At 31.2% G+C, this 26,639-nt stretch overlaps 2 protein-coding genes across 2 annotated transcripts; one reads left to right on the forward strand and one right to left on the reverse strand.

Annotated features, from left to right (window-relative positions):
• Positions 1-16,821: 16,821 nt before the first annotated feature.
• On the reverse strand, positions 16,822-19,496 carry LOC114269845 (uncharacterized). The gene is made up of 5 exons (XM_082907608.1): positions 18,641-19,496; positions 17,569-18,117; positions 17,307-17,458; positions 17,038-17,202; positions 16,822-16,923 (listed from the first exon to the last, which is right to left on the reverse strand). Exons 1-5 carry the CDS (start codon positions 19,494-19,496, stop codon positions 16,822-16,824), a joined length of 1,824 nt encoding a protein of 607 aa, XP_082763734.1.
• Positions 19,497-20,873: 1,377 nt separating this feature from the next.
• LOC114293768 (UPF0496 protein At4g34320) lies at positions 20,874-23,473 on the forward strand. The gene is made up of 2 exons (XM_028237886.2): positions 20,874-21,498; positions 22,024-23,473. The coding sequence occupies exon 2, from the start codon at positions 22,039-22,041 to the stop codon at positions 23,191-23,193; it is 1,155 nt and encodes a 384-aa protein (XP_028093687.2). The 5' UTR covers positions 20,874-21,498; positions 22,024-22,038; the 3' UTR covers positions 23,194-23,473.
• Positions 23,474-26,639: the final 3,166 nt, after the last annotated feature.

A 26,639-nucleotide genomic window follows, 5' to 3' on the forward strand; every position in this document is an offset into this window, starting at 1 on the left:
AATCAAAGCTTATGAAAAATCTTATTACATGGTTAGGGTTTCATCAAAACCCTAGAAAAGAAGACTAGCCACTCATGGAGGAGTGGGAAGAGGAAGAGGATGAGAAAGAACCCCCAATGGAAATTGTTCTTCAAGCTTGAGGAGAAATCACCTTTTCAAAACCCTAGCGTCCCTTTTCCTAGAAAAAATTTTAGAACCCTAATCCAGCCCCTTTTTTGTCTTTATATAACTCTGCTGTCTTTCAAACAGGTTTAAAACATCGGGCCTGTTTTTCGAGAAAAATCAACGCACGTGCGGGAAACTCTTTTCTCTCTAAATTCTATATTTTTGCTATTTTATGCTCCGACTATGTACGACCTAATTGACATTAAACAGACATAAAATATATAATTTGACAAGCAAGTAAAGTTAAGAGATCCTAATTAACAGCCTGAATGTTGCACAATGCGGCCTTAATCACTAACTCACTAATTGTAACTTTTGAATCAACTACTAAATAATGGTGAGATGAAAAGAAAAAAAGAAAAAAAAGAAAAAGAAAAGTAGAGTGTGAATCCTAAAATCATGATGCCCAAGTATTTGGAAAAGGTTGGACTCTTTAGATCTTTTGCCAGATCATTTAGGTTTTGTTTGATTATAAAGAAATAAATTATGAAAAGTGAAAATGATAGAAAATAAAGTAAAAGAAAAAAAAAAAGAAAAGATAAATAAAATGTATTTTATCACATGAATTTGATTAGCACGAAGATTTTGTAAAAAAAAATAGGATTTCTAATTATAACTAAGTATTTTTATAACAAATTTAAATTTTCTTGTATTTTTCTATGTTTTTTGCAAAAAAAAAAAAAAAGTGAAAGTTCAGTATTATGCTATTATGAGTTATACAACAAAAATAATTTTCTTATAATTTTTACCACTTTTATGCTAAACAAACTTCCAATATTTTATTTTTTGCTTTTTCTTTGACCTTTTACTATTTTCATTCTAACTAAACTAAGCCTTAGGGCTTCGACCTTCACATACCAAATAGAAAAAAGAATAGCAGGGAGGGAGGGAGGGAGGGAGGGAGTGATACATGCATAATTTTTTATTTTTTCTTTGCTTTGTTTTTTCAATAAGACTAGGCACAACAAATATATTTAGCGAAAGCCAACGTAGTAGTGGTAGGTCCCGCTAGGTTACTTTAATTATTAAAAAAAATAATAATAAAATAAAATAAAATAAAGAAATAAGGCAATACATATAGACGTAATATATATTACGAACCAGAGGAGCTCCTGTTCTACAAAATTCTCTCTCTCTCTCTCGTTTCGCCATCGTCGGACTAAGGCCAAATTTAGCATGATTGAAAAAAGATAAAAAGTCAAAAAGTCACTATCCTATTTAAGTCACATCATCTTATTTAAGTCACATCACCTCTCTAACACATCACTTCAAACCTAACCCATATTTCATAAAAAGTCAAAAAGTGCACTTATTTAGTCTTCCCAAACTAGGCCTAAAGATTATCGGAACTCCAATTTATGTCACCCCCTCTTGATTCAGTCATCTCGCCGTCAGTGGACTTACCTGTTAGTTTCTATTAAGATTTTAATTCCAATTTTAGATTTGTGTTTTTGTGTTTTTGATTTTGTTTCTATGAAGGTTTGTGTTTCTGATTTCTCTATTTAGGGGTTTAGGTCATTGATTTTTATTTAAGTCTCGTTTGGGAATAAGCTATTTTAGTAACTTTTTGGCTAAAATATGAGATAAAAAAAAACTAATATGTTTGGAATATTTTTTGATTTTTTTATAAAAAAAAATATACAAAAAATAGAGAGAAAATTGAATCTTTGACTTTTTTTGTATAGATTCTAGGCTTTTTGATTTTTTTAGTAATTTTTTAACTTTTAGACTAAAACAAACACATGCCAAACGAGACCTTAGTTTTTCTTAAAATTTTTGGTTTGCAATTGTGTTTTTGGTTTTTTGATTATGGGATATAAAATTAGGAGTTTCAAAGATTTTGAAGCTTTGGGTTGTAAAATTAGGGTCTTGAAGAATTGTGTAGTAGTTTTTGAAAATTATAATCGACATTCAATATGCTATTATATATATTGTATATTTGTACATTTTTATATGTTTTATGTTATGAATGAGTTTTGAATTTTTTTTTTTTTTTTTTTGCTGCACAATCTATATCAACATCTTGTTTTTGATGCTGCTGCTCCTATCCAAGGTTTTTGTTTTCTTTTGGCTACTGTTATTGCCTCTTGTTGATTGTTGGCTACTACTGTTGTCGGTTCCCCATTGATGTTGCAGCTATTGCTATTGCTTCTATTGTAGGCTCTTGCTACCCATTGTTGCTTATTGAAGGGTGCTATGTTTGTGAGTTTGGCTTGATAGTTGGGAATGTTGGCTGCCTTGGTATTTTGTTTGTACTTTGGCCCTGTTCTTTCCCCTATTTTCTTGTTCTCTTTGGTTGATATTTTGTCAACCGTCTCTTTCCTTTGTTCAACAAAGGCGAAACTGAAAAGAGAGAGCGTGAGAGCTGTGGTTCCCACGTTAGAGAATAGAAGCTTCTTTGATAAGCTTCTCTAGTTTGTTTGTATATTATGTCTGTACGTATTCACTGTGCCTTCTTTCTTTCTTTCTTTTTTAATTAAAGTAACCCAGTGGGAACCACCACTACCACATTGGCTTTCGTTGCTGCTTTCACTGAATGTATTTGTTGTGCCTAGTCTTGTTCACTTTGTTTGGTTCTGATTTTCAGAAAATAATTTTCAAAAAATTCTATTTTTTTTATTTTTCATATTTTAATGTTTTCAATGATTTTTTTTAATATATTAAACAATTTTTTAAAAAAAATATAGACACACCGAACATATATACACTTAAAAAGTATAATATTTATAAAAAAAATCTTTAAAAAATACACTAAATATCAAAAAATACAAAACAAATATGAAAATTCTGTACATTTTTCATATTTTTGTGTATTTATTTATTTTTAAAAATATTTTACTATTTAGATTCATCTAAGTAAGGTGCATAAAAAAATAAAAAAAATAACAACTTGCTTAAAATTTAAAAAATATTCACTAAAAATAAAAAAATACGAAAAATAAAAAACCAAATTTCAAAAAAATTAAATTTAAAAAACTGAAACTAAACACATTTCGTTTGGGAAGCCATGGTTTGGGCTTTTTTGGATATTTTAGCCACAAAAAACAAAATAGGCTATTTTAGCCATAACAAACAAAATATCGCATCTAACCCATAATCATTACATTATTCTCTCACAAAAAAACTAAAAAAAGCCAAAAAAGCCCTTCCCAAACTAAGCTTTTAAGCCCAAGCTAAAATAACTAAAAAAATTAAAAAGTCAAAAAGCCAACCCACTTCCCAAACGGAGGCCAAGCCGTTATTTTTTTTAAAGCTAATGTCTTAATCACAGAATGGGCCATTTTATGGGCCGACGAAGTGGGCTGGCTTCGCCAACGACAGTTCCGTCGGTTGGACCTTCATGAATCTTGTCGGCACCGATCTACATCGTCTGTGATGTCACATAGCTGCACCGGTGACATCATATTTTTTTTGGCACTATAGTTTGAAAACATGGTTATTTTAATTTTAATTTTGATTTTGTTTTTGATTATTTTATAAGATGAAAAAAATTATATATTTAGAATGATTTGTAATTTTTTTTCGTAATTGAATAAAGTGATTGATTGATTAATTAATGTGTATGATATGATATTTTTTTATTGATTATTTTAATTTTTTTTCTCTTTATTAATTAATTTATCCAAAATAAAGCATTAATATTGTATTAATTTGTTTAAAATTTAATTTTAACCATCTATAAAATTGATATGTATTTTAGATTAATAAGAATAAAATATTAAAATATTACATTTAATATTCATTTTCAGTAATTTATTTATCATCTTACATTTTTTTAACTCTTAGTAATTATAAATTATAATATTTTAATACACTGTATTATTTTTAGGGAGATTTGGTCAAAACCCACTCATAATAAAATTTTAGTGCATTAAGGACAAATATAAAAAGTTTTTCTTGAAAAATCCAACAAATATCACTATTATCAAAATATTAAACTTTAAAATAATATAACTTTTGGTGTAAATGTCATTTTTTAGTAAAATTAATATTTTTAGAATTTTTTTATCAAGATCTATCAAATAAGGTTCATGTTGACTATGAAATTTTTTTAAAAAAAAATTATTACCTTTGAAATTGATGTAAACAATAAATAACAGTAACATGTTACTCTGTTTAATAGCAATATGTACTTTAGTAATATTGTTCAAGAAAGGAAAATATATATATATTTTAATTTGCCCTTACTCAATTATGTGTTTTCTCCTTACAGGGTTTATGAAGAAAAATAAATTAGGCTACCATTTTTACCAAACAATTGTCCAATAAAGGGATTTTGACTAAATTTTTCTTATTTTGAATATTTAATTAATTACCCCTTATCATAATTTAGTCCTCTTTTAGCATGGGACTACCAAATAAAAATAGTCACAAAAATATAAAATAAATTAAAAAATTAATAAAATAAAATATTATATCAGAATCATAATTATTTTATCAAAAAATTCAATTCAAACGAGATCTTCTAATCCAAGCTAAAATCAAAAGTTATTTGGGAATGAGTAATTCTAAAAATTCTATATATTTGATAACAAAATTTGATTTAAATTTTTGGAATCCCTACAATTTTTCTGTGAGAATGGTAATTCAGATTGGGGTCTTGGTGAGAACGCGAGACGAGCGTTACAAAGCACGTGAGAAATAAGGGGGGAAGTCAATTGACGTGGCGTAGAATCAATTCTTAAGCTCCTCTCAAAAGATCACAACAACTAGTTGACTGCCACGTATTCCTCACATTACGTGTCATCTCGAAGCCGGTGTAAAAACGGACTTCAGAAAGAGCAAGGATCCTCTAGAGTTTTTTTTCTTTAAAGTTTCTTAGAGTGGTGTGTTGTATGATTGAGATTTAATGACAAGTCACATCAATTTTTTAGTATTAAATCTCACCCATACAACACACCACTTTAAAAAACTTTAAGAAAAAAAAACTCTAGAGAATCCTTGGTGCTTCAGAAAACATTAAAAAAAACAAAAACAAAAACAGAACTAGGCCGAGGCACGCGGGACTGGTGGTGGTGCTTTTTGTTCCGTTTTTCCGCTTCCGCTATCTGGAGTCTATCCTTAACAGACACACCTGGTTTTCTATATATTAACAACTTTGCCATTATCATTTTAAAAAATATGTATGTATGTATTTGGAGAAATTACACATCCGACCACTTTTCAAAATTTAATTACTAAATTATAAAAATATTTATGATTTTACTTTTTAACTCTACAAAGTTTATCACTAATCTAAAAATATTTTTTTAAATATCTATTCAATTTAAATTTTCCTTATATATTTTAACATTTTTTTCCTTATTATCATTATTTCATTTCTCACGTGTCATATTTTTTTACTATGTTCACAATATAAATTATTATATAACGTATATTTGGTATATCATGTGATTATGTATTTGTCTGTTAGTATTTATATTCTTTACTTTTTGAATTATGTAAACATTTTAAATTTTTATTATCGGTCAACCACAACGTCAATGCGGTATTCCATTCGTGGTCATGAACCTTATTTTAAGAATTCTATTTACATGTGTCATTTGTAATCGACTTTCTCATTTTAATTGAGCTTTAAGTCAATATATAAGGAAAAATAAGTTATATTTGTAACGGCAAGACTTGAATGTCACGTTTGATAAAAATGAATCTCATAAACATCTCTAATGAGTGAGTAAAAATACCTATTAATGTTAGTCATTAAGTCGAAACAAACTTTATTGCAATTTTGCACTCAAATGTTTGTGTGTTAAGTTAGGATTGTTTTGAGGATTTGACTAAAAATTGATTTTAAATTTTTTTAAAAGATATATAAAAAAAATAGTATAATCTAAAATAGATTAAAAATCAAAATTCGACTTGTAGCCAAGTTTCACAATTAGCCTTTAGGTCTCGTTTGACAACTACATATTTTAGTCAAAAAATTAAAAAATTATTATAAATTTTCAATTATTCGCTTTATTATTTTATATATTTTTTTATAAAAAATTTAAAAATTATTAAAATAATTTATTTCTAAACTAGCCCTTAGTCAAATGCTAATTATGAAGATCAATCTAACAATTATAGAGGGTAGCCTCCAAAAAGAGGGAGAGAGAAATCGAAATGAGAGAAGAGATAAAAGGTTGAGAGAGGTGCAGGCGGTTGACGGTACGTTTGCCACTTTTATCATTTCAAAAAAATAAAAATTGCATCCATTTTAGCTATATTGTTGGAACATTTATTACTTTCCATATTAAAAAATACTTAATATAAAAAATTAAATTTCACTTTTAACACTTTTTGTTTGTTTAATACCGAAATTTATTTATTCCATTGGACTAACTGAATCCCTTTAGTTTTAGTACACAGCTAGCTTGAAACAGGAATTTTTTTATTTAAAAATAAAAGACATAAATTTTATGAGTCCTTTTTAGGGCTGATATCTACTTTTATTTAGCTCACGTTTGACATGTTAATTTTTGAAGTTATAAGTTAAAATAGTCACAAAAAATATAATATGTATTAAAAAATTAATAAGATAAATTATCACATTCAAATTATAATTATTTTATTTTTTCTCACAAAAGTCAAAAAAATAAAAAATAAAAACCTAACCCAAATGAATTTTTTAATCCCTAACTAAAACAGTCAAAAAAACCAACCTACAAACCAAACTCACATCCCAAACGAGCCCTTTTTGTTGTATTTGTTTGCTAGTTTTAAAAGTCAACTTTAATGGATAAAATTCATTAACTTACTTGCTGACAAGTTTTTATTTTTTAAAATATTTTTATATGTCAATAAAATATCATGTGACAGTATCTTTCATTAATTATTATATTCTTATTATTTTTCAAATACCAATATAAATATAGTAGATCTACCGGTAAAGTCAATTATAATAATAAAAAATATCACATGACATATGTCTTATGCGCATATAAAAATTGATTCAAATTAACATAGATGTGCAAATGTATTAATTAGGAGAAGGGCTAACTCTCTCTTGGCCTATTTCGAGATGTAGCAAGGAAGTCAACTTTTTGATTTTTTTTTTTTTTTTTTTTGAAAAATATATGAAAAATAAAAAAATCAACAAATTCACTTCTTCTTTTTCTTTTTCTTTTTTTTCTTTTTTTTTTCTAATTGTCAAAACTGACCCAAATATTCATTCAAGACCAACCTCATTCAATTCAGGTACTTCCCATCATTTTTTACTTTTGCAATCACGTGAACTTTTTTGCTATTTTGAGGCAATATCCCTAGTATGCACATAAAATAATAATAATATATATCTATATAATAAAGTAGGGTGATTTTTGAATTTATCTTATACACATTTATCCTATTAAGATATTTAGACGGTTCAGATCTATTCAAATTATAAAATAACGGTTGGTATATATTTTTCAAAAAATATCCTACATGTACATTTTCTATTTTCTCGCTTCTCTCTCTTACTTTTTCCTTTTCTCACCCATCCTTCTATAATCCCATAATCCCACATTTCTCTCTTTATTTTTTTATTTTCTCTCTATTTGTTTTTTTTTTATTTTCTCTTTTTTGTTCACTTATTTTTATTCATATTATATGAAAAAATTTGTGATCCCAAAATTAGGAGTCAGATTTTACTATATATAGTGGAGATTAAATTAATGAATTTTATAGTTCACAAATTAAATAAATTTGAACAATTAATTATTATTTTTAAATACATTGAATACCTGATAGATTTCACAAATTTAAACCTCATGTAAATCTTCAACATCTATATAATAAAGTATGATGGTTTTTGAATTTGCCTACACACATTTGTCTTACTAGGACATTTGGACGGCTTACATCTATTCAAATTAGAAAACAAAGACTGAGATATGTTTTTCAAAAAATATCCTACACCCCATCCTTCCATGATCTGATGATGTTACCTTCCTCTCTACTTTCTTTTTATTTTCTCTAATTTTTATTTTTCTTTCAATTTGTTTATTTTTTTTTATTTTCTCATTTTTGTTCACTTAAGTGCACTTTTTGATTTTTTTTATGAAATATGGGTTGAGTATGAGTTGGGTTTGAAGTGATGTGACTTAAATAAGATGATGTGACTTAAATAGGATAGTCACTTTTTTGCTTTTTTAGATCATGCCAAATAAGGCCTTATTTTTATTCATATTATAGGGAAAAGTCTATGATCCCAGAATTAGGAGCCAGATTTTACTGTGTGTAGTGGAGATTAAATTAATGGATTTTATAGTCCACAAATTAAATGAATTTGAACAATTAATTATTATTTTTAAATATATTGAATACCTAGTAGACTTCATAAATTTAGACCTTATATGAATCTTCAACATTATATAATAAAGCATGATGGTTTTTGAATTTGTCCTACACATATTTGTCCTACTAAGACATTTGGTCGGCTCAGATCTATTCAAATTATAAACAACACTTGAGATATATTTTTCAAAAAATATCATACATGTACATTTTCTATTTTCTCGCTTCTCTCTCTTACTTTTTCCTTTTCTTATCCATCCTTCTATGATCTCATGATCTCACCTTCCTCTCTCTTTATTTTTATATTTTTTTATTTTCTCCCATTTTTATTTTTCTCTCTATTTGTTTTTTTTATTATTTTCTCTTTTTTGTTCACTTAATTTTATTCATATTATATGGAAAAATCTGTGATCCTAAAATTAGGAGCCAGATTTTACTATGTGTAGTGGAGATTAAATTAATGAAATTTACAGTTCCAAATTAAATGAATTTGAACAATTAATTATTATTTTTAAATACATTGAATACCTGATAGATTTCATAAATTTAGACATCATATAAATCTTCGACATCTATATAACAAAGCAGGATGATTTTTGAATTTGTCCTATACATATTTGTCCTACTAGGACATTTGAACGGCTTAGACCTATTCAAATTATAAAACAACGGCTGAGATATATTTTCAAAAAAATATCATACATGTACATTTTTTATTTTCCCGCTTCTTTCTCTTACTTTTTCCTTTTCTCACCATCTTTCCATGATCTGATGATGCCACCTTCCTCTCTATTTTCTTTTTATTTTTTCCTATTTTTATTTCTCTCTCTATTTGTTTATTTTTTTATTTTCTCATTTTTGTTCACTTATTTTTATTCATATTATAGGGAAAAGTCTACGATCCCTGAATTAGGAGCCAGATTTTACTGTGTATAGTAGAGATTAAATTAATGAATTTTATAATCCACAAATTAAATGAATTAGAACAATTAATTATTATTTTTAAATATATTGAATACCTGATAGATTTCATAAATTTAGATCTTATATGAATATTCAACATCTATATAATAAAACATGATGGTTTTTGAATCTGTCCTATACACATTTGTCCTACTAGGACATTTGGACGGCTCAGATCTATTCAAATTATAAAACAATGGCTGAGATATATTTTCTAAAAAAATCCTACATGTATATTTTATATTTTCCCACTTCTCTTTCTTACTTTTTTCTTTTCTCACCCATCTTTTTATGATCTCATGATCCCACATTCTTCTCTCTTTATTTTTTTTCTCCCATTTTTATTTTTCTCTCTATTTTTTTTTTATTCTCTTTTTTTCCCACTTAATTTTATTTATATTTTGTGGAAAAGTTGTGATCCCAAAATTAGGAGACAGATTTTACTATGTGTATTTTATAGTTCACAATTAAATGAATTTGAACAATTAATTATTATTTTTAAATACATTGAATACCTGATAGATTTCATAAATTTAGATCTCATATGAATCTTCAACATCTATATAATAAAGCAGGATGATTTTTGAATTTGCCTACACACATTTGTCCTACTAGAACATTTGGACGGTTTAGATCTATGCAAATTATAAAACAACAATTGAGATATATTTTTCAAAAAATATCCTACATGTACATTTTCTATTTTCCCGCTTCTCTCTCTTACTTTTTCATTTTTTCACACATCCTTCCATGATCTTTGCTTTCTTTTTATTTTTTCCCATCTTTATTTCTCTCTCTATTTGTTTTTTTTCCTTCTCCTTTTTGTTCACTTATTTTTATTCATATATTGTAGGGAAAAGTCTACGATCCCAGAATTAGAAGTCAGATTTTATTATGTGTAGTGGAGATTAGATTAATAAATTTTATAATCCATAAATTAAATGAATTAGAACAATTAATTATTATTTTTAAATATATTGAATACCTGATAAATTTCATAAATTTAGACCTTATATGAATCTTCAACATCTTTTAATAAAGCAAGATAGTTTTTGAATCTTCAACATATTTTTGTCCTATTAGGACATTTGGATGACTAAGATCTGTTTAAATTATAAAACAATTGCTGAGAAATATTTTCCTAAAAAATATCCTACATGTACATTTTCTACTTTCCCGTTTCTCTCTCTCTTACTTTTTCTTGTTCTCACCCATCATTCCATGATTCCATGATCTCACCTTCCTCTTTCTTTTCTTTTTATTATTTTATTTTCTCCTGTTTTTTATTTTTCTCTCTATTTGTTTATTTTTTTATTTTCTCCTTTTTGTTCAATATATTTTACACATATTTCTTTACAATGTATAAATATCCGTAATACACTAAGACATTATGGACATACATACAATTTTCATATAATTATATAAGCAAAAACAATGTTGTATGTATGCCTGTGGAAATTGTATGTATGTCAAGTACATCTATCTATCTAGCTATATATTATATAATTAAAAGCGAGTTTTCGTGATAAATTTTGTGAGAATTTCAAAATTTTATAATGAATTTGTGATTTTATCAAATTAAAAAGTAAATTTAAATAGGATTGAGATTACAATTATATTTTAATTTTAATATTATTTATATCATATTTTTAGACACGTGTATACACTAAGTATATGTGCGTGTGTTTATTAGACACTTTTGAATGAATGCATGAACTCAAGAGGGTGATGTCATAAGAATATCCATCACGACAATAATCATATGAATGCATTAATTGGACAATCAATAATCTTAAGTTATCAGTGGCAAATATTTTTTCACCAAAAAATTAAAGGAAAATATATATTTTCAAAAAATTATGTTTGCATACTTTTTTCAAATTTAATTTAATATTTTTTATTTTTTATTTTTTATGTCTAGTTATATCCTTGAATCTAATGCACGGTGTTGATGGGATGGTGATAGTGACACGTTGCGGTGATAGTAACAATGATAATTGTGGTGGTAATGTCAACGGTAGTGGTAGTCATGGTGAAGGTACGGTGTGATTGACAAAACTCTAGTTTAGAAGCATTTTCCTAATTTCAAGAGTGAAAAATAATTTTCCTATCAAATAAACTTATTCCTTGCTGATTATGGAAGCATTTTTCTTTGTTTGTAAATTTTCATTCTTCGCCATAAAAATCCAAAAATTACAAAACACTTTTTAGTGTTCATATATACCCATTCTTATGCTTTCTATGTTTTTAGCATTTCAAAACTTTGAGGGGAAAAAAATTGTCAAAATTTATTACATTTATTTTGCTGATGGACCCAATATAGACCCACAATAAACACACTACGCTTTCCAATCTAAATGCATAGTTATTTTTTCTTTTATATTTTCGGTTCAATAGAAAAACAACACACATAAAAATTTACTCAAAAAGTAGGATCTAAATCAACATTTATGATAGAACTCATACCTAAATACACTATTTTTTAATAAATAATTTTCAATGTGTAGTTTTATTTTACCAATCAATGTCTACTTTATGCGTCTCATACCGAAGTGGTTGTTGGAGTGAGCTAAATAAGTCACCTTTTTTTTTATAATTTTATTGTCTTTGGTGAATTTTTTTAAAAAGATTATGTCAATTTTATTTATTTATTATTTTTCGGGTCTGTATTGTGAAGACGAATCTAAAAAGTATTTTTTAAAAATTTATTAGAAATAAAAAGGCCAAAAAAACTACTATTTTTGGCTTTTTTTTATTTTTTAAAAATTTTCTAGCTCGTATTGCCGAACTAAATTTAGAAACTTAAAGTTAAAAAAAATAAAAAATTAAATCACTAAAGACAAAAATAAGTAAAAAAAAAATCACCAAATAAGAAAACCGCAAACACTCATATATATTATTTTTTAAAATAGTAATACTACAAATTTAAATTTAACTACTTAAAATTATCATCTTAATTATTATAAATATGAATTTCATACTATATAAATTTATTTTTCACCACACAAATGCCACCCAAAAAATTTTGAACGAATATGACCCCATTTGGTAGAGATGTGGAAAAGTGATTATAAATTATGGCTTAACAGATTATGACTTATAGCTGTGAGCATAAGCTGTTAACCTGTTTGGTGCAGCTGGGGATTATGGATTTAAGCAACAGAGTGGTATTTGGTTAATAAGCTGTAAAATAACTTTTTACTGTATAATTGTCCTTTCTACCCTTATATGATATAAAAATGATTATTTTGTCATTTTTTTTCAGTTTTAATTTAAAAAAAATATTTCATTAATAAAAGTTAATATAATTAGTATTAATTAATATAAAATTGATACATTTGCTAAAAATGTAATGGAAGTATTATTGTCACAATTATTTTCCATTATAAATTAATTAGTATCAATTAATTGCTTAATTAGTATCAATTAATACTAAAATTATTAATTAGTATCAATTAATGGCTTAATTAGTCTCAATTAATACTAAAATTATTAATTTGTATAAATTAATATTAATAATCAATTAGTATCAATTAATAATTAATTCATCACAAAAGTATACAATATTAATTTATTAATAATTAATACCAATTAATATTGATTTTTTTTCTTTTTCTTCAGAAATATACATTTTTTTTATTTTTTAATTAATATAAAAACATACAATATGAATTTATTAATAATTAATACCAATTAATATTTATTTTTCAATTAATATTGATTTTTTTCGTCAGAAATATACAATTTTTTATTTTTTTAATTAATATTAATATTAATTAATATTAATATTTGGGTATTGACGAGGGCATTTAAGTAATTTAGTCTCCCACACCAGCTGTGCGCTTAAGTCAAAAATTTAAGCACCCCCTAACCAACTTTTGAAATAAGCTGAGAAATAACTTGATTTAAGTTATAAGTTGGTTAACTTAAACTGCACCAAACACAATATTTTAATTTAAATTAAACTAAAAAATAAAATAAGCAGCTTATAAAACTCTATCAAATATGTCTAATGTATTGGTTTAAGGCTTTTTTTTTATAAAAAATATGGCCTTTGTTAAAATTAATATATATATATATATATATATGTGTGTGTGTGTGTGTGGCCTTTGTTTTGTTTGTTTTTAGTTTTTTTTTTTTTTTTTCCCTCTAAATAATGAGATGGGTAGTTTGGTCAATTACTGAACATGTCAGCATTTATCTTTAATGAATGTGTCAGCTTTGAGTTTAGATCCTCTCCTTGAGGATCCTCCTTGAGCTCCTGCTTGCAATGGTTCAGATGAGCCGTTGGTCATCCAACGGCTCAGATGAAAAAAAAAAAAAAAAATTCAAAAATGAAATGTTTTCGAATTCCCGTCCAAACAAAACAACAACACAGCTCAGAGATTCACTCTCACTCTCACACAGCACTCTCCTCCGTCGAACCCATCATCATCCTCACCGGCGAACCCATCCTCACCGACGGCGAACTCCACCACTCCAGCCTCTACGCTTTGTGAACTCCACTGCGACGACCACCATCGGTTGAGCAAAGATCTCTTCAACACGAACCAGGTTGGTTTTCGAACAAAGATCTTTTGTCTTCCAACGTCTGAGATTGAGATTGAGATTTGGGTTTGGAATTGATATGGACAAGTTAGGGCTTTCAGAATTAGGGATTTTAGAGTTTCAAAATTAGGGCTTTTAAAAAAATTAGGGATTTGGGTTTTGAAAAATTGGGGATTAGGGCTTTTAGAAAAATTAGGAATTTCAGAAGTAGGGATTAGGGCTTTTACAAAAATTTGGAATTTCAAAATTAGGGATTTGGGTTTTGAAAAATTAGGGCTTTTAGAATTTGAAAATTAGGGCTTTCAATTTCTATTCAACAGCTAAAAATTTAGGGCTTTTAACGTCTGAAATTTTTTTCAATTTGAGGATGATTTGTTAATGATTTTTTTTAAGCATTTTCAGACTCTCTGCATTGTTCATCTATGACTGATGATTGTTTAAGAGAATGCTGATAAATGGTCATCTTGTAATTTCATAGCTTTGAGACTATGCTTTGTTCATCTATGACTGATGATTTCAAAATGGTTTGTTCATCTATGACTGTAATTTCAAGTTACATCTATGACTGATGATGAATTTTTTCATGTATGTCTGATGAATTATTACACTGTGTGCTTTGTTCATGTATGACTGATGAATTTTTTCTAAGCTATGAATTCTATAAATCAGCCTTGAATATTTAAGGCTGATTTATAGACCATGTCTAATAAGGCTGATTTAGGGCTAATTTATGGCTAATTTATAGACCAATTTGAATATTTAAGGCTGATTGGAAGCTGAACTGGAGAGAGACATTACCCAACCTATACAACTTTAATTCACTGCAGCAACCTTGGCTAAATTGTAAACAACTTACAATCACAAATCAGAACATGAAAATCGAAATTAGTTTCGTGCAGCTAATACCAGATATTGTAAACGACATGATAAAATGCAAGATGCACATATGAGAAAGGATGTTGGTGGATCAAATTGGAAGGAAGATTCCTCCAGCTATGACACACATGCTCAGTTTTTTAAAAAAAACAGAAAGTAGGCACAAAAATAACTTTTTAAGTAGTTTGTCAAATGCATCAGTTTTTTTAGTGAATGCCACACACTCTGTCCATTAGCACCAACTTCCATTAGCCTTCACACTCTGTCCATTAGCACCAACTTCCATTAGAACAACTTCCATTAGCCTTCACACTCTGTCCCTCTCCTCATGTATGCAGATTTAAAAAATGGCTTCTTCTTCTAACATTAGCAGCATAAGATTACTACCGAGGATATGTAATTGTGGAAGAACCGCTGCCATACATATTGTAAGAACGAATGAGAATGGAAATGAAGGGTGTTTGTTCTTTGTTTGCCCATCGAAACATGTAAGTTGGTAATTCTAGCTATTTTATTCCTTTATTAGTCACATTAATATTTGTCTTATTGAACTAATGTATTCGCATGCATTGCAGAGTAACACTCCCACTCACCATTGCAATTACTTCAAGTTCGTGGATGAAGATGATGAAGACGTTACGTTTAGAATTCGTTCCAACAGTACAGCTTCTGCTGGTATAACAATAGAAGACTTGAACGATGTAAGGATAAGGCTTCATTACATGGAAAACGACTATGGTCGAAGGCTGCAAAGGATGGAAAATAATATCAAAAATATGGTGTACTTCATTGTATTTTGTATCATTTTGTATTTTATGATGTAACTTTTCGACTTTATTGTACTTTTGGGAAACTGAATGGAAGTTTGTATCATTTTGGGCTTTACGTACTTCAACTTGTTATCTATTAGCTGTTATGGAATGGATTTGGGGAAACATCTTATCTGTTATGTAATGAATGATGGAATTTTTGAATGAATGATGGAACTTTGTTGCTGGTGTATATAATGGATTTAATGTTTAACTATGAATGGATTTAACTTTGTTGTTGGTGTACAGAATGGATTTAATGTTTTTATGAATGCATACCAGCAGAATGATCAAAATAACTTTGTTGATGGTGTACAGAATGATCATTCCTAAGGATCAAAACTGGTATGCTAGTATGGTGGTGTACAGACAGATGAAATTGGTATGCTGGTGTACAGAATGCTGGTGTGCAAAACTGGTATGCTAGTATGCTGGTGTACAGAATGATCAAACTGGTATGCTGGTGTACATAATGCTGGTGTGCAAAACTGGTATGCTTGTATGCTGGTGTACAGAATGATCAAACTGGTATGCTGGTGTACATAATGTTGGTGTGCAAAACTGGTGTACACCATACCATCAGAATGAATTCACATCCTTTTCCTTTTGTTCTTTTTTTTTCCTTCACACTTCACACCTCACACATTTCTACAAAACCATGTGTCCAGCATACCAGAAGCAATGAATACCTCTGCATAACCATTGCAGAACCATACTTGGCCAAGATCATTGCTGGTTCTGCATGACATGATTTTAGAGCTTCAATACATACAATCCATTCAAACACATACAGATCAAGTGTTCAATACAGATCAAATGTACATCTAGTTTCAAATGTACATCTAGTTTCAATACAAATCAAAACCAGCATACATACAATCCAGTTTGCTTCACATACAGAACCAACATACATGTGTTCAGTACATAACCAGTATACCTGTTTGCATAGCATTTGTTGACCATTTCTTCATACCCATAGTAACACAAGAAAATATCAACTCATAACCATTGCAGAACCATAACCATTGCAGAAATAATGAAGATCATTGCAGAACCATAGCAGCAGACATAAATGAACATCAACCAACATCAACCAATACAAGTTAAATGAACATCAACCAACATATAATTAAAACATTGGTCCATCAAAATTGATACATTGGTCCATAAAATTTAACATTTCAACACACATTCCTCCACATCACTTTCTAGCAGCAGTTTGCTTCACAATTTCAGAGGCCATGACTTCACTTTCCAGCCCAATTTTAGCATCAGTTTGCTTATGTTTTTGCTTGTCCATAACCTAACAAAAAAGACAGAATTTTTAGCAAGTAAATACATGATATCACAGAATTTTCATTAACTAAAAACCTAGAATTTTCAACAACTATAAATTAAAAATACATGAAGGACGAACCTGACTACACATTGGAGTAGTTGATTCTTGAGAATATCGAAACCCAATGTCATATCCACATGAACCTTGTAGTAGAGACTGGAATGTTGGTTGAGCAGAATGCCGTTGAGGCATTGAAGTTGGCAAATAATTTGGCACCACATACGTCTCCCGCAAATTGTTCACCTACAACAATGTCATATATTACGCTTCGCTATTATGGTTTCCGTCATGGTTTGAGTCACATATTATATCCACACAAAAAATACAATTTATCAAGTAAGACTTACATGAAACGTGGGATACATTAATGGCGGAGGAATATAATTACCACTCATGGGCAAAGATGGAGGAAGAGGATGAAGGGGAGGAAGAGGTTGAAGAGGAGAAACATGTTGACCAACATATATATCTCCTCCAACAGATAATGGAGAAGGTGCAACTGTTGAACTTGCAATAGATTGTGACAAAGCCAAGCTGTTAGCACGGGATTTTTTTTTTTTTGAGTTCGCTACCAACGCGCTTCGAATCCACCTTTGACTCTCCTTTTACCGTTACTAGTTGCCACATTTTTCTTCAATCCTTTTGGTTGAACAACATGATTCACATCTTCGCAATCCACTTCAAAGCTTTGGGTGTCATCATTATTACCTACTTCATTTCCAACACCAAAATGAGCACTTAACTTGCCTTCAACATTTACACCTAATGTAGCAAGCTGTGCAATACAAAAATCAAAGGTTTCTTCAGTTTCAGCAGCTCTACTTGCCAGTGCTCTAAATATTGTCATAAATGTCTTATACCGCAATGCTTGTTGGAATTTCACATCTACTTTAATGTCATTCCCCTTAATGTCCTTCACAGTTTCGGCTCTTGCTTGTTTGGTCCACCTCTTCAGAATGTATTGTGAAGGAACGTCTTTCATCTTCAATATGTCTCTAATAACCTTCAATGAGAGACAACACAAGATTCCTTCCCTTTTAAACTTTGTACAATTACAACCCAAAGAGCCATCTCTCTCCATCTTCACTTTCCTTGCATATTTGTTACTAACATCAACAACTGTGTAAATGGTACTAGCCTCCCCATATTCAATTGCTTCTATGTCCGATTCAATGAATTGAAAGTACTCATTTTGGAATTCCTCAAAGATATTTTTTTATGTAGACATTACCCATTTTAATTAACATTCTTATTGTTGCTTTCACCTTTGGCAACCTTTGGCATAAAGCATATCCTACTTTTAACTCCTTGTATCGCTTCTCGTAAAGTACCCTTTCGAAATGCATGACGAATTCATTTAAGTTAAAATCAGAACGAATGTAATCCTTAAAAAAAGCATTAAAAAATTCACTAAGTTGCGTAGTACTCATTCCCGCAGCCCATGTTGATCTAACATAAGGCCAGCTCCATTTTTCTTTCACCGCAAAAGTCAATTTCAACCAATGGTTTTCATGCGCATCATATTTATCAAGCATTTCCGCCCACTCTAACTTTCATTGATTTGCATCTTCAATGTGAAAGAAGAATTTATTTAGTACACCCTTCACCTCCTTATCTTGGAACAAACAGTTAACATGTTTTAATGCATTTTGCATCAAATGCCAAGTACACAATCGGTGACTTGTGTCAGGCATAACGATGGGTATGGCTTTAGCCATTACAGCATCTTGATCGATGAACAAAGTTTTTGGTGCCTTTATTGACATAGCCTCTAGAAAATTTTCAAACAACCATACAAACGATTCGGCGGTCTCATCATACAACAATGTTGCACCAAATATAACTGCTTCCCTATGATGGTTGAATCCCACAAAAGATGCGAAGGGTCTATGTTCTTTGTTTAACTTGTAAGTCGTATCAAATGTGACAACATCACCAAATTGGGTATAATCCATGATCATTTGTGCATCGGCCCAAAACATATTAGTTATTTGCTCCTCGTTATCTAATTGAAAAGCATAAAAGAATAAAGGATTCTGCAAAGATTTTTCTTTAAAGTATTGCAACACATTGCCTACTTCTCCATATGCTAAACTTTGTTGTCTTTTGGTTCTTAAATAATTTTTAGAATCTAATTTCGTAAACCCAAGACATTGCCTTCCACCAACTTCCCTACCCATGAGTTCAAAAGACTGACCTAAACGAAGACCAGATTGTGCCGCCAAATCTAACTGAATAGCTTGGGTAGTCGATATCTTTCTTTGTGATGGCAACATGTGGGCACACTTGGGTGATACAAGATCATGGTTGTATTTTTCTCTGAAATCAGTAACAACAAATTTTCCAGTACCCTCATCTAATTTAATATAAAGTTGAGCCTCACAACCAGTCTTAGTTTCAGCTCTAGGGTTTTTTGACAATAGGTCTCGCTTGTCAACCTTTCGAAATCCCTCCTTGTTGCAAACCAAAAGTCTACAAATAAGTTGATTAGTGAACTTGTCCTTCTTGCAATAATCCCTTCTTATGCTAAACCTCATTCTTCCTCCATATGTATTATAAAAATCATACGCACATTATTCAGAATCAAATGTCATTCCCTGTTTTGGCTTCCAATTACAATCATTCTCAGGTTCCATATCGATATCAAAATGTAACTGAAAACCCATACAAAAAAAACATAATTTCAGTTTGAAAAAAAAAAAAACCATACATAAAAACATAGAGAGACTAAGTTCAATTTTAAAAAATTCCACTTCTACATGTACATGTTGGAACTCTGTCATATATATTAAAATCTATTTTTCCACCACTGTTTACAATCAGTGACAATATAGTCTAAATAGGCTGTAATGTTGGAAATCAGACCTAACTTTCATTGTACCTCAAATAATCTTTATATTCAATCCTAAAGAATCTTTATATTCAATCACTGTAATGTTGGAAATCAAACCTAACTTTCATTCTAAAGAATCTTTATATTCACTCACTGTACCTCAAATATTCTAATGCATACCATACAAGGGAAAATTATCAAATATTATGGGACCAGTCTTCATATATAAAATTCTCTCTCTAGGAATCAGGCTGTCAATTTTGGAATTTTTTTTTTTTTTTGGGTAGATTAATGAGAATGTCTCCATGAGGGTTCAGATATGATCTAATTTGTAATTAACAAAACATGAGGGTTCAGATATGATCTTGGAGAACATTAAATTCTACACAGGGTTCAATATATCCACAACCTGGTTCATGAAGACAGAGGACAAAAGATGGAATTCTACACAGGGTTCACTATGTTTGAAACTGTTAGCTCTTCTTGAGCAATGGAATTTTGCTCAAACAAAATTGAAAACAGAGGACAAAAGATCTTTGTTCGAAGACCAACCTGGTTTGTGTTGAAGAGATCTTTGCTCAACCGATGGTGGTCGTCGCGGTGGAGTTCACGAAGTGTGAGGATGGGTTCGCTGTCGGTGAGGATGGAGTTCACCGTCGGTGAGGATGGGTTCGCCAGTGAGAATGAGGATGGGTTCGACGGAGGAGACTGCTGTGTGAGAGTGAGAGTGTTGTGTGAGAGTGAGAGTAAGAGTGAATCGCTGAGTTGTGTTGCTTTTTTGTTTGGGCGAGAACTCGAAAACATTTCTTTTTTTTTTTTTTTTTATTAATCTAAGTCGTTGGATGACCAACGGCTCATCTGAACCGTTGCAAGCAGGAACTCAAGGAGGGTCCTCTCGCAGCTTATAAAACTCTATCAAATATGTGTAATGTATTGGTTTCAGACTTTTTTTTTTTTTTTTTTAAATATGGCCTTTGTTAAAATTAAATATATATATATATATATATATATATATATATGTATGTGGCCTTTGTTTTGTTTGTTTTTAATTTTTTCTTTTTAATTTTTTTTTTCCTCTAAATAATGAGATGGGTAGTTTGGTCAATTACTGAACATGTCAGCTTTTACCTTTAATGAACATGTCAGCTTTAACCCCTACCTTCCCTAAATTCTAGCTCATGAAAGACCTTTGTCTCTTTCTCTCTCTTCTCTCTGTTACTTCCCAGTCTTTCAGCTCAAGTTTCTCACGGTTCCTCTCAAATTTCCATGGCTACAATTGCTTTGCGCGTTATCTAAACTTTCACAGTTGGGATTCATAGATATGTATGTAGCACAGTTTCTAGAGAGAGAAAACATTACCAAAGTCATTGCTTCCCGCGTTTTCCATCTCCAATCTTCATTTTTCTCATGCGTGCAAGTCATTCTCATTCTCAATCTCATCAATCTCTCTCTTCAACCCACCACATTCCTTGGTCCTTAACGGTTTTAATTCTCTTTAAGCTTCTTCATCCTCATCTCTCTCTCTCTCTCTCTCTCTCTCTATTTCTATCTTTTTCTTTCTCGCTTATCCACTTTATTTACATCACTTTCCTGTTTCTAAACAAAACCCAACTCGCACAATTTGGTAATTGTTTGTTCTGATAACCTTCAAAGGCTTGAAATTTCAGTCCCTTTTTACAGCTGATTTGTGAAGAAATCTATGTGAGGTACTGATCTTTCTGTTTCTGGGTATTATTTGATGTTGATTAGTTTCAAGAGCTTGAATAGATTCTACTCATTTTCTTTCTGTTTATGGGTATTATTGATATTGTTTAGATTCAAGAGCTTGAGTATATTCTAGTGATTTTCTTTCTGATTCTGGGTATTGTTGATATTGATTAGATTTAAGAGATTGAATGGATTCTACTGATTTTCTTTCTGTTTCTGGGTATTATTGATATTGATTAGTTTCAAGAGCTTGAGTAGATTCTACTGATTTTCCTGGACATTTGTGTTTGTTTATTTTTATCTATATGTTAGCAAGAATCAGTATTTATTTTCATTTTTGAGGAATTATATTTGGGTTCTGCTTATCTTGTTCATTAGGAAACAACATTAAGTGATAGAATTGAAATTAAGAACTTTTAATAGAAGATTATTGTTTTTTGGGTTCACAAGGTCTAAATTCAGGGGATTTTACGAGGATATAGATTGTGTATATTGAAATTGGTTTGGTTTTCTGATTTGTATAGATCTGAATTGAAACCATGGGGAACCACATGAGCACAACCAAGCCACCTGAAACTTCAACAGCAGCAACAAGGCCACCGCCACCACCAACACTCAATTTCTTTAACAATCTCCAATACACAACTGAGCTCAATTCATATGAGGCCGCATGCAGGCTTGATGAGGACTTACAGTCCTTCGACACAAGCCTCCAAGCACGCACGAACCAAGTCATCAACACCCTCGCAAACGGTGTTGAGGTTCGTGCCCTCTCATTCGATTCGCTAAAAGAAGTAACCGAATGCCTCTTGGAGATGAACCAGGAGGTAGTGAAAGTGATCTTGGAGTGCAAGAAAGACATATGGAAGAATCAAGAATTGTTTGAGCTTGTTGAGGAGTACTTTGAGAACAGCTTGCAAACTCTCGATTTCTGCACTGCATTGGAAAAATGCCTCAAGCGTGCTCGTGATAGCCAATTGCTCATCCTCGTTGCCCTCCAACTGTTCGACGAAGAGCATGATAAAGTTGAGGGGAACAAATATGAGAGGACTTTGGAGGAGTTGAAGAATTTCAAGAATGCTGGTGACCCTTTCACCGATGAGTTCATTCAAATTTTCCAAGCTGTTTATAGGCAGCAATTACAAATGCTTGACAAATTGCAAATGAGAAAGAAAAAGCTTGACAAGAAGCTAAAGTACATTCATGCTTGGAGGAAGGTTTCAAGTATAATCTTCGTAGCTACATTTGCCACGGTGTTGATTTGCTCAGTCGTGGCAGCAGCCATGGCTGCCCCGCCTGTCGCTGCTGCTTTAGCCGCTGCAAGTTCAATTCCACTGGGATCGATGGGAAAGTGGATTGATTCTCTTTGGAAGAACTACGAAAATGCTGTGAAAGGACAGAAGGAAGTACTTAGCTCAATGCAAGTGGGTACTTGTGTTGTCATTAAGGACTTGGATAACATTCGGGTGCTCATTGATCGGTTGGAGATTGAGATTGAATCGCTCTTGAATGTTGCTGATTTCGCCATTAAAGAAGAGGCGGTGATGGTTGGGATAGAGGAGATAAAGAAGAAACTAGGGGTGTTTATGAAGAGTGTGGAGGATTTGGGGGTTCAAGCTGATATGTGTAGCCGAGACATTCGTAGGGCAAGGACTGTGGTTCTGCAGAGGATCATAAAACAACCCAACCATTGAAAGACTCTCCACTCCTTGGTATGGTCAGCCAACACTGCTCTTATGAAGGAAGCTTTATCTGATTTTCTTGTTGTGTGATGATGATAAGCATATCAACTTCTGAATTTGTATCTTGAATCTATGCAATAGGGCTCATGTTAATGATGAAAAATAACAGATGATTAGGGATTCATTCAATTCCTTCATAATATCTAGGCATAGAACATTTCAAGTTCCTATATTTATAATGTTCATTTATTTCATTCTTTTATATATTCACTATTTTCCTTGGCTTCATTAATTTATTGAGTTCTGGAGGATTGCTTGTATTACTAATGTTATGATCAGCATTCACAGAAAATGGGGAGGAGAGGAGAGTCTTCAAGGCAATCTTTAACAGTCTTAACTTGCCAAAACTGAATATGACTCTTCTAGTTGTTCGGGAAGTGGGAAAATTGGGCAAGGAAATAGTTCCAACTCCGTAGTTTTGGGCTTCATAGATAAATCTCAGAGAATATAACATCTGTGCCAATTAATTAACACTATGGTGTAAAGAATAGCAAAAAACATTGTGTCACAAACACGACCAACACGATACGATTCCCACCCCCTACTCGGCAACAAATCATGCCTTGTCTGTCCTTTCTTCCTTCTTTCCTAACATACTGTGAAGAGCTTTAATGAATATCTACATCATATATTATTCAGACAGTTTCTTACTATAACCAAATTTGAAAATGAACCCAAATGAGGCCATCCATTTGCAAAGAAAGAATGTAAATCATTCTTCTAGACATTTCATCTAACAGAATCATTGATGTTTTTGACCCCAACCAAGAAAATGATGGTTAAGGTACATCCAACTTCAGTTATCTGGTGATGGGTATTATCTTTTGTGACTGTGTCTCTATTAGTTGATTAAAGGTATGGCTTTTTGTTTTTTCTTTTACTATTTTTTTTACTTTTCATTGTATGAATGAAGCTCAGAGCTGAATTTTACTAGTCCTAGTACTTAACTTTACCTTGTATATGATAAAATCATCCACAGCATCTGAGCACAAAGTTGCCTGAAAAATGGTCAAACAAGTAGTTTCATCGAGAATATGTCATTTCTAATGTTAGTTGAACAGGAAATTAGACATCTACAAGGGAAGGTGAACACACGATGTGGGTACCACTTCCTTGTGAGACATTATGTTCTTTTTCTGCATGTAGTAGCCCTCGACCTTGAAAAGTTCAAATTACAATTTACATTGAAATATAGGCATTATAAGGAGAAAATTTTCAAGACTACAAGATTTGGAAAGCGTAGAAAAACTAAGCCCCGGTAAGGGATAGGCCAGAGAAAATAGATGTAAGATGTTAATGAGAGACATCTGAGAAATTTAAAATCTGTTGCTTAAGGTTGGAAGCTTCGGAACTACACATGCATTATTGCAATGACTTTGACTTAGTTCTTTCCCAAGGTCTGTTTTAACATAGTTAAGCAACTCTAGAAACCCTTGAATGTATGTGGCGTGGGAATGAAGGATAAAACCAATTCAAACTCAAAAAACTTGTCATATGGTACATGCCTTAACTGTATGCTCACTTTAGCTCTCATCACAATCTTCCATCCAAGTAAGGTACATCTTTTTCCGATCTAAAACTGATCACTAACCGTTAGAATATAATCACTGGCATGTCTTATCTCATAATGCATCTTAATGGTGAAATGATGTTCCATAACTACAACAGCTAAGGATGTTATTTAGTTCTTAATTCTTATTAAACAATTAAAAACACACCATAATGTGGCCTTGTTTCATTGACATTGCATAAACTAACCCGCTTTCATAGTATTTCATATAAAACGAATCCCCATTTCCATATAAACAGGCAAGTCATGTTTTCCTTTGTTTCATTATTTCACATGCCAGTGAGTGATCCAAGGTGTAGATAGATTACCAACATCAGTTTCTAATATCTATTGGAAGCAAGTTATTCAACAGGGGGTTTAATGCATAGATTCTCCATTCATAATAGCAATCAAAAAGTCTAGATGCACAAACAACTGAACACAGATTCGAAAATAGAAACTATGCATGCGGCAGTCCGGCTGGACGATTGGCCAGAGCTTGTCGACTGCGGCTGTCATCTTGGTCAGAGTTTGTCAACCGCGCCTATCACATGTCTTCCGGCAGATCGTCCGGTGAAACAATTTCCGTATTTGATCCTGTGATAAATACACACATGGGGGGGACTACTATTTCCATTATTGTACTCACACCATCATGAACAATCCCATGCAGCTAGCAAGAACTACCAAGAAATTTCCAAAAGTATTCTCACATTCAATAACTTCTCTTTCATGTAATAGGAGGATTAAGCCACAAGGTCACAAGTTCAATTCCCCCCTTGGGCCAATCTCCTGGGCGAAGCACTGTTGGTTAGGAGGTTGGACCTCAAGGATGCCTAATCAGTTACTTGGTGTGGGTTTAATGCTCCCCCGTTATGCGAGTCCTGACTTAATCGAAGCTTACCTTGGGAGGTCGGGACAAGCTTCCAGATTATAGTCTCTTACTCGGAACGGACAACAGGATACCCTGGTGATCTCCTCATGGGGCGCTGCCTTGGACCTGCGGGAGGGTGGGAGGATTTCCCTGTAACAAAAAAAAAAAAAAAAAAAAAAAAAAAAAAAAAAAACAGGATTCCACAATTTTTAACAAATATTTTATAGTGGAAAATTTGTCACCCAATGAATGTCACCTGGTTTTCCTTGCAACTTCTCTACAATCTTCTTAGAAGACCAGGATGATCTAGTCTGGGTTATCCAGCTGAATCAGGATCCTCTCTTTTATTTCTCTCTTCATCTCTTTACTTGTTGGGTCATTAGGCTTACTTTTGGACCCAATTTTGATGATCCGAACCGTTCACATTTTAAGATTTGTTGAGTATATCATACTTATAAAAAAACGCAAGTTGATTGGATATCAAAAAGCATGTGTTCGGAAAACTGTTTATTAAATTTTTTTTAAAAATAGTTTTTAGTTCGATAATCCGAACACATAGTTTTTGATATCCGGTCAATTTGATTTTTTACAAGTATTATATTATTGAACCATCAAAGTAGGGTTGCAGTCAGCTGAATAAAATCAAGATCCTCTACTTATTCTCTCTCCTTGACTCTCTATTTGCTGGGCTATTAGGTCCACTTTTGAGCTCAATTTCGATGATCTGAACCGTTCACAGTTTAAGATTTGTTGAGTATATAATCAATGTTTTAAAACCTGGACTGGACCGGCCAGTTAGACCGGTAGAACCGGGGCTCGGGCCTAGTTCCGATCCAGAAGAACCCTAAAACTCGGACTAGGCTGAAAATCGGCATAGATTGTCAAAATTGGTAGAACCGTCGATTCAACCGGGAAAACCGGTGACCCGGTACCGATTTTGGAACGACTTGACGATTGGAAAAATTCTAATTTCTT

Source organism: Camellia sinensis, chromosome 2, assembly GCF_055761805.1.
Source record: "Camellia sinensis isolate YWXY chromosome 2, ASM5576180v1, whole genome shotgun sequence".
In the NCBI taxonomy this organism is placed as follows: domain Eukaryota; kingdom Viridiplantae; phylum Streptophyta; class Magnoliopsida; order Ericales; family Theaceae; genus Camellia; species Camellia sinensis.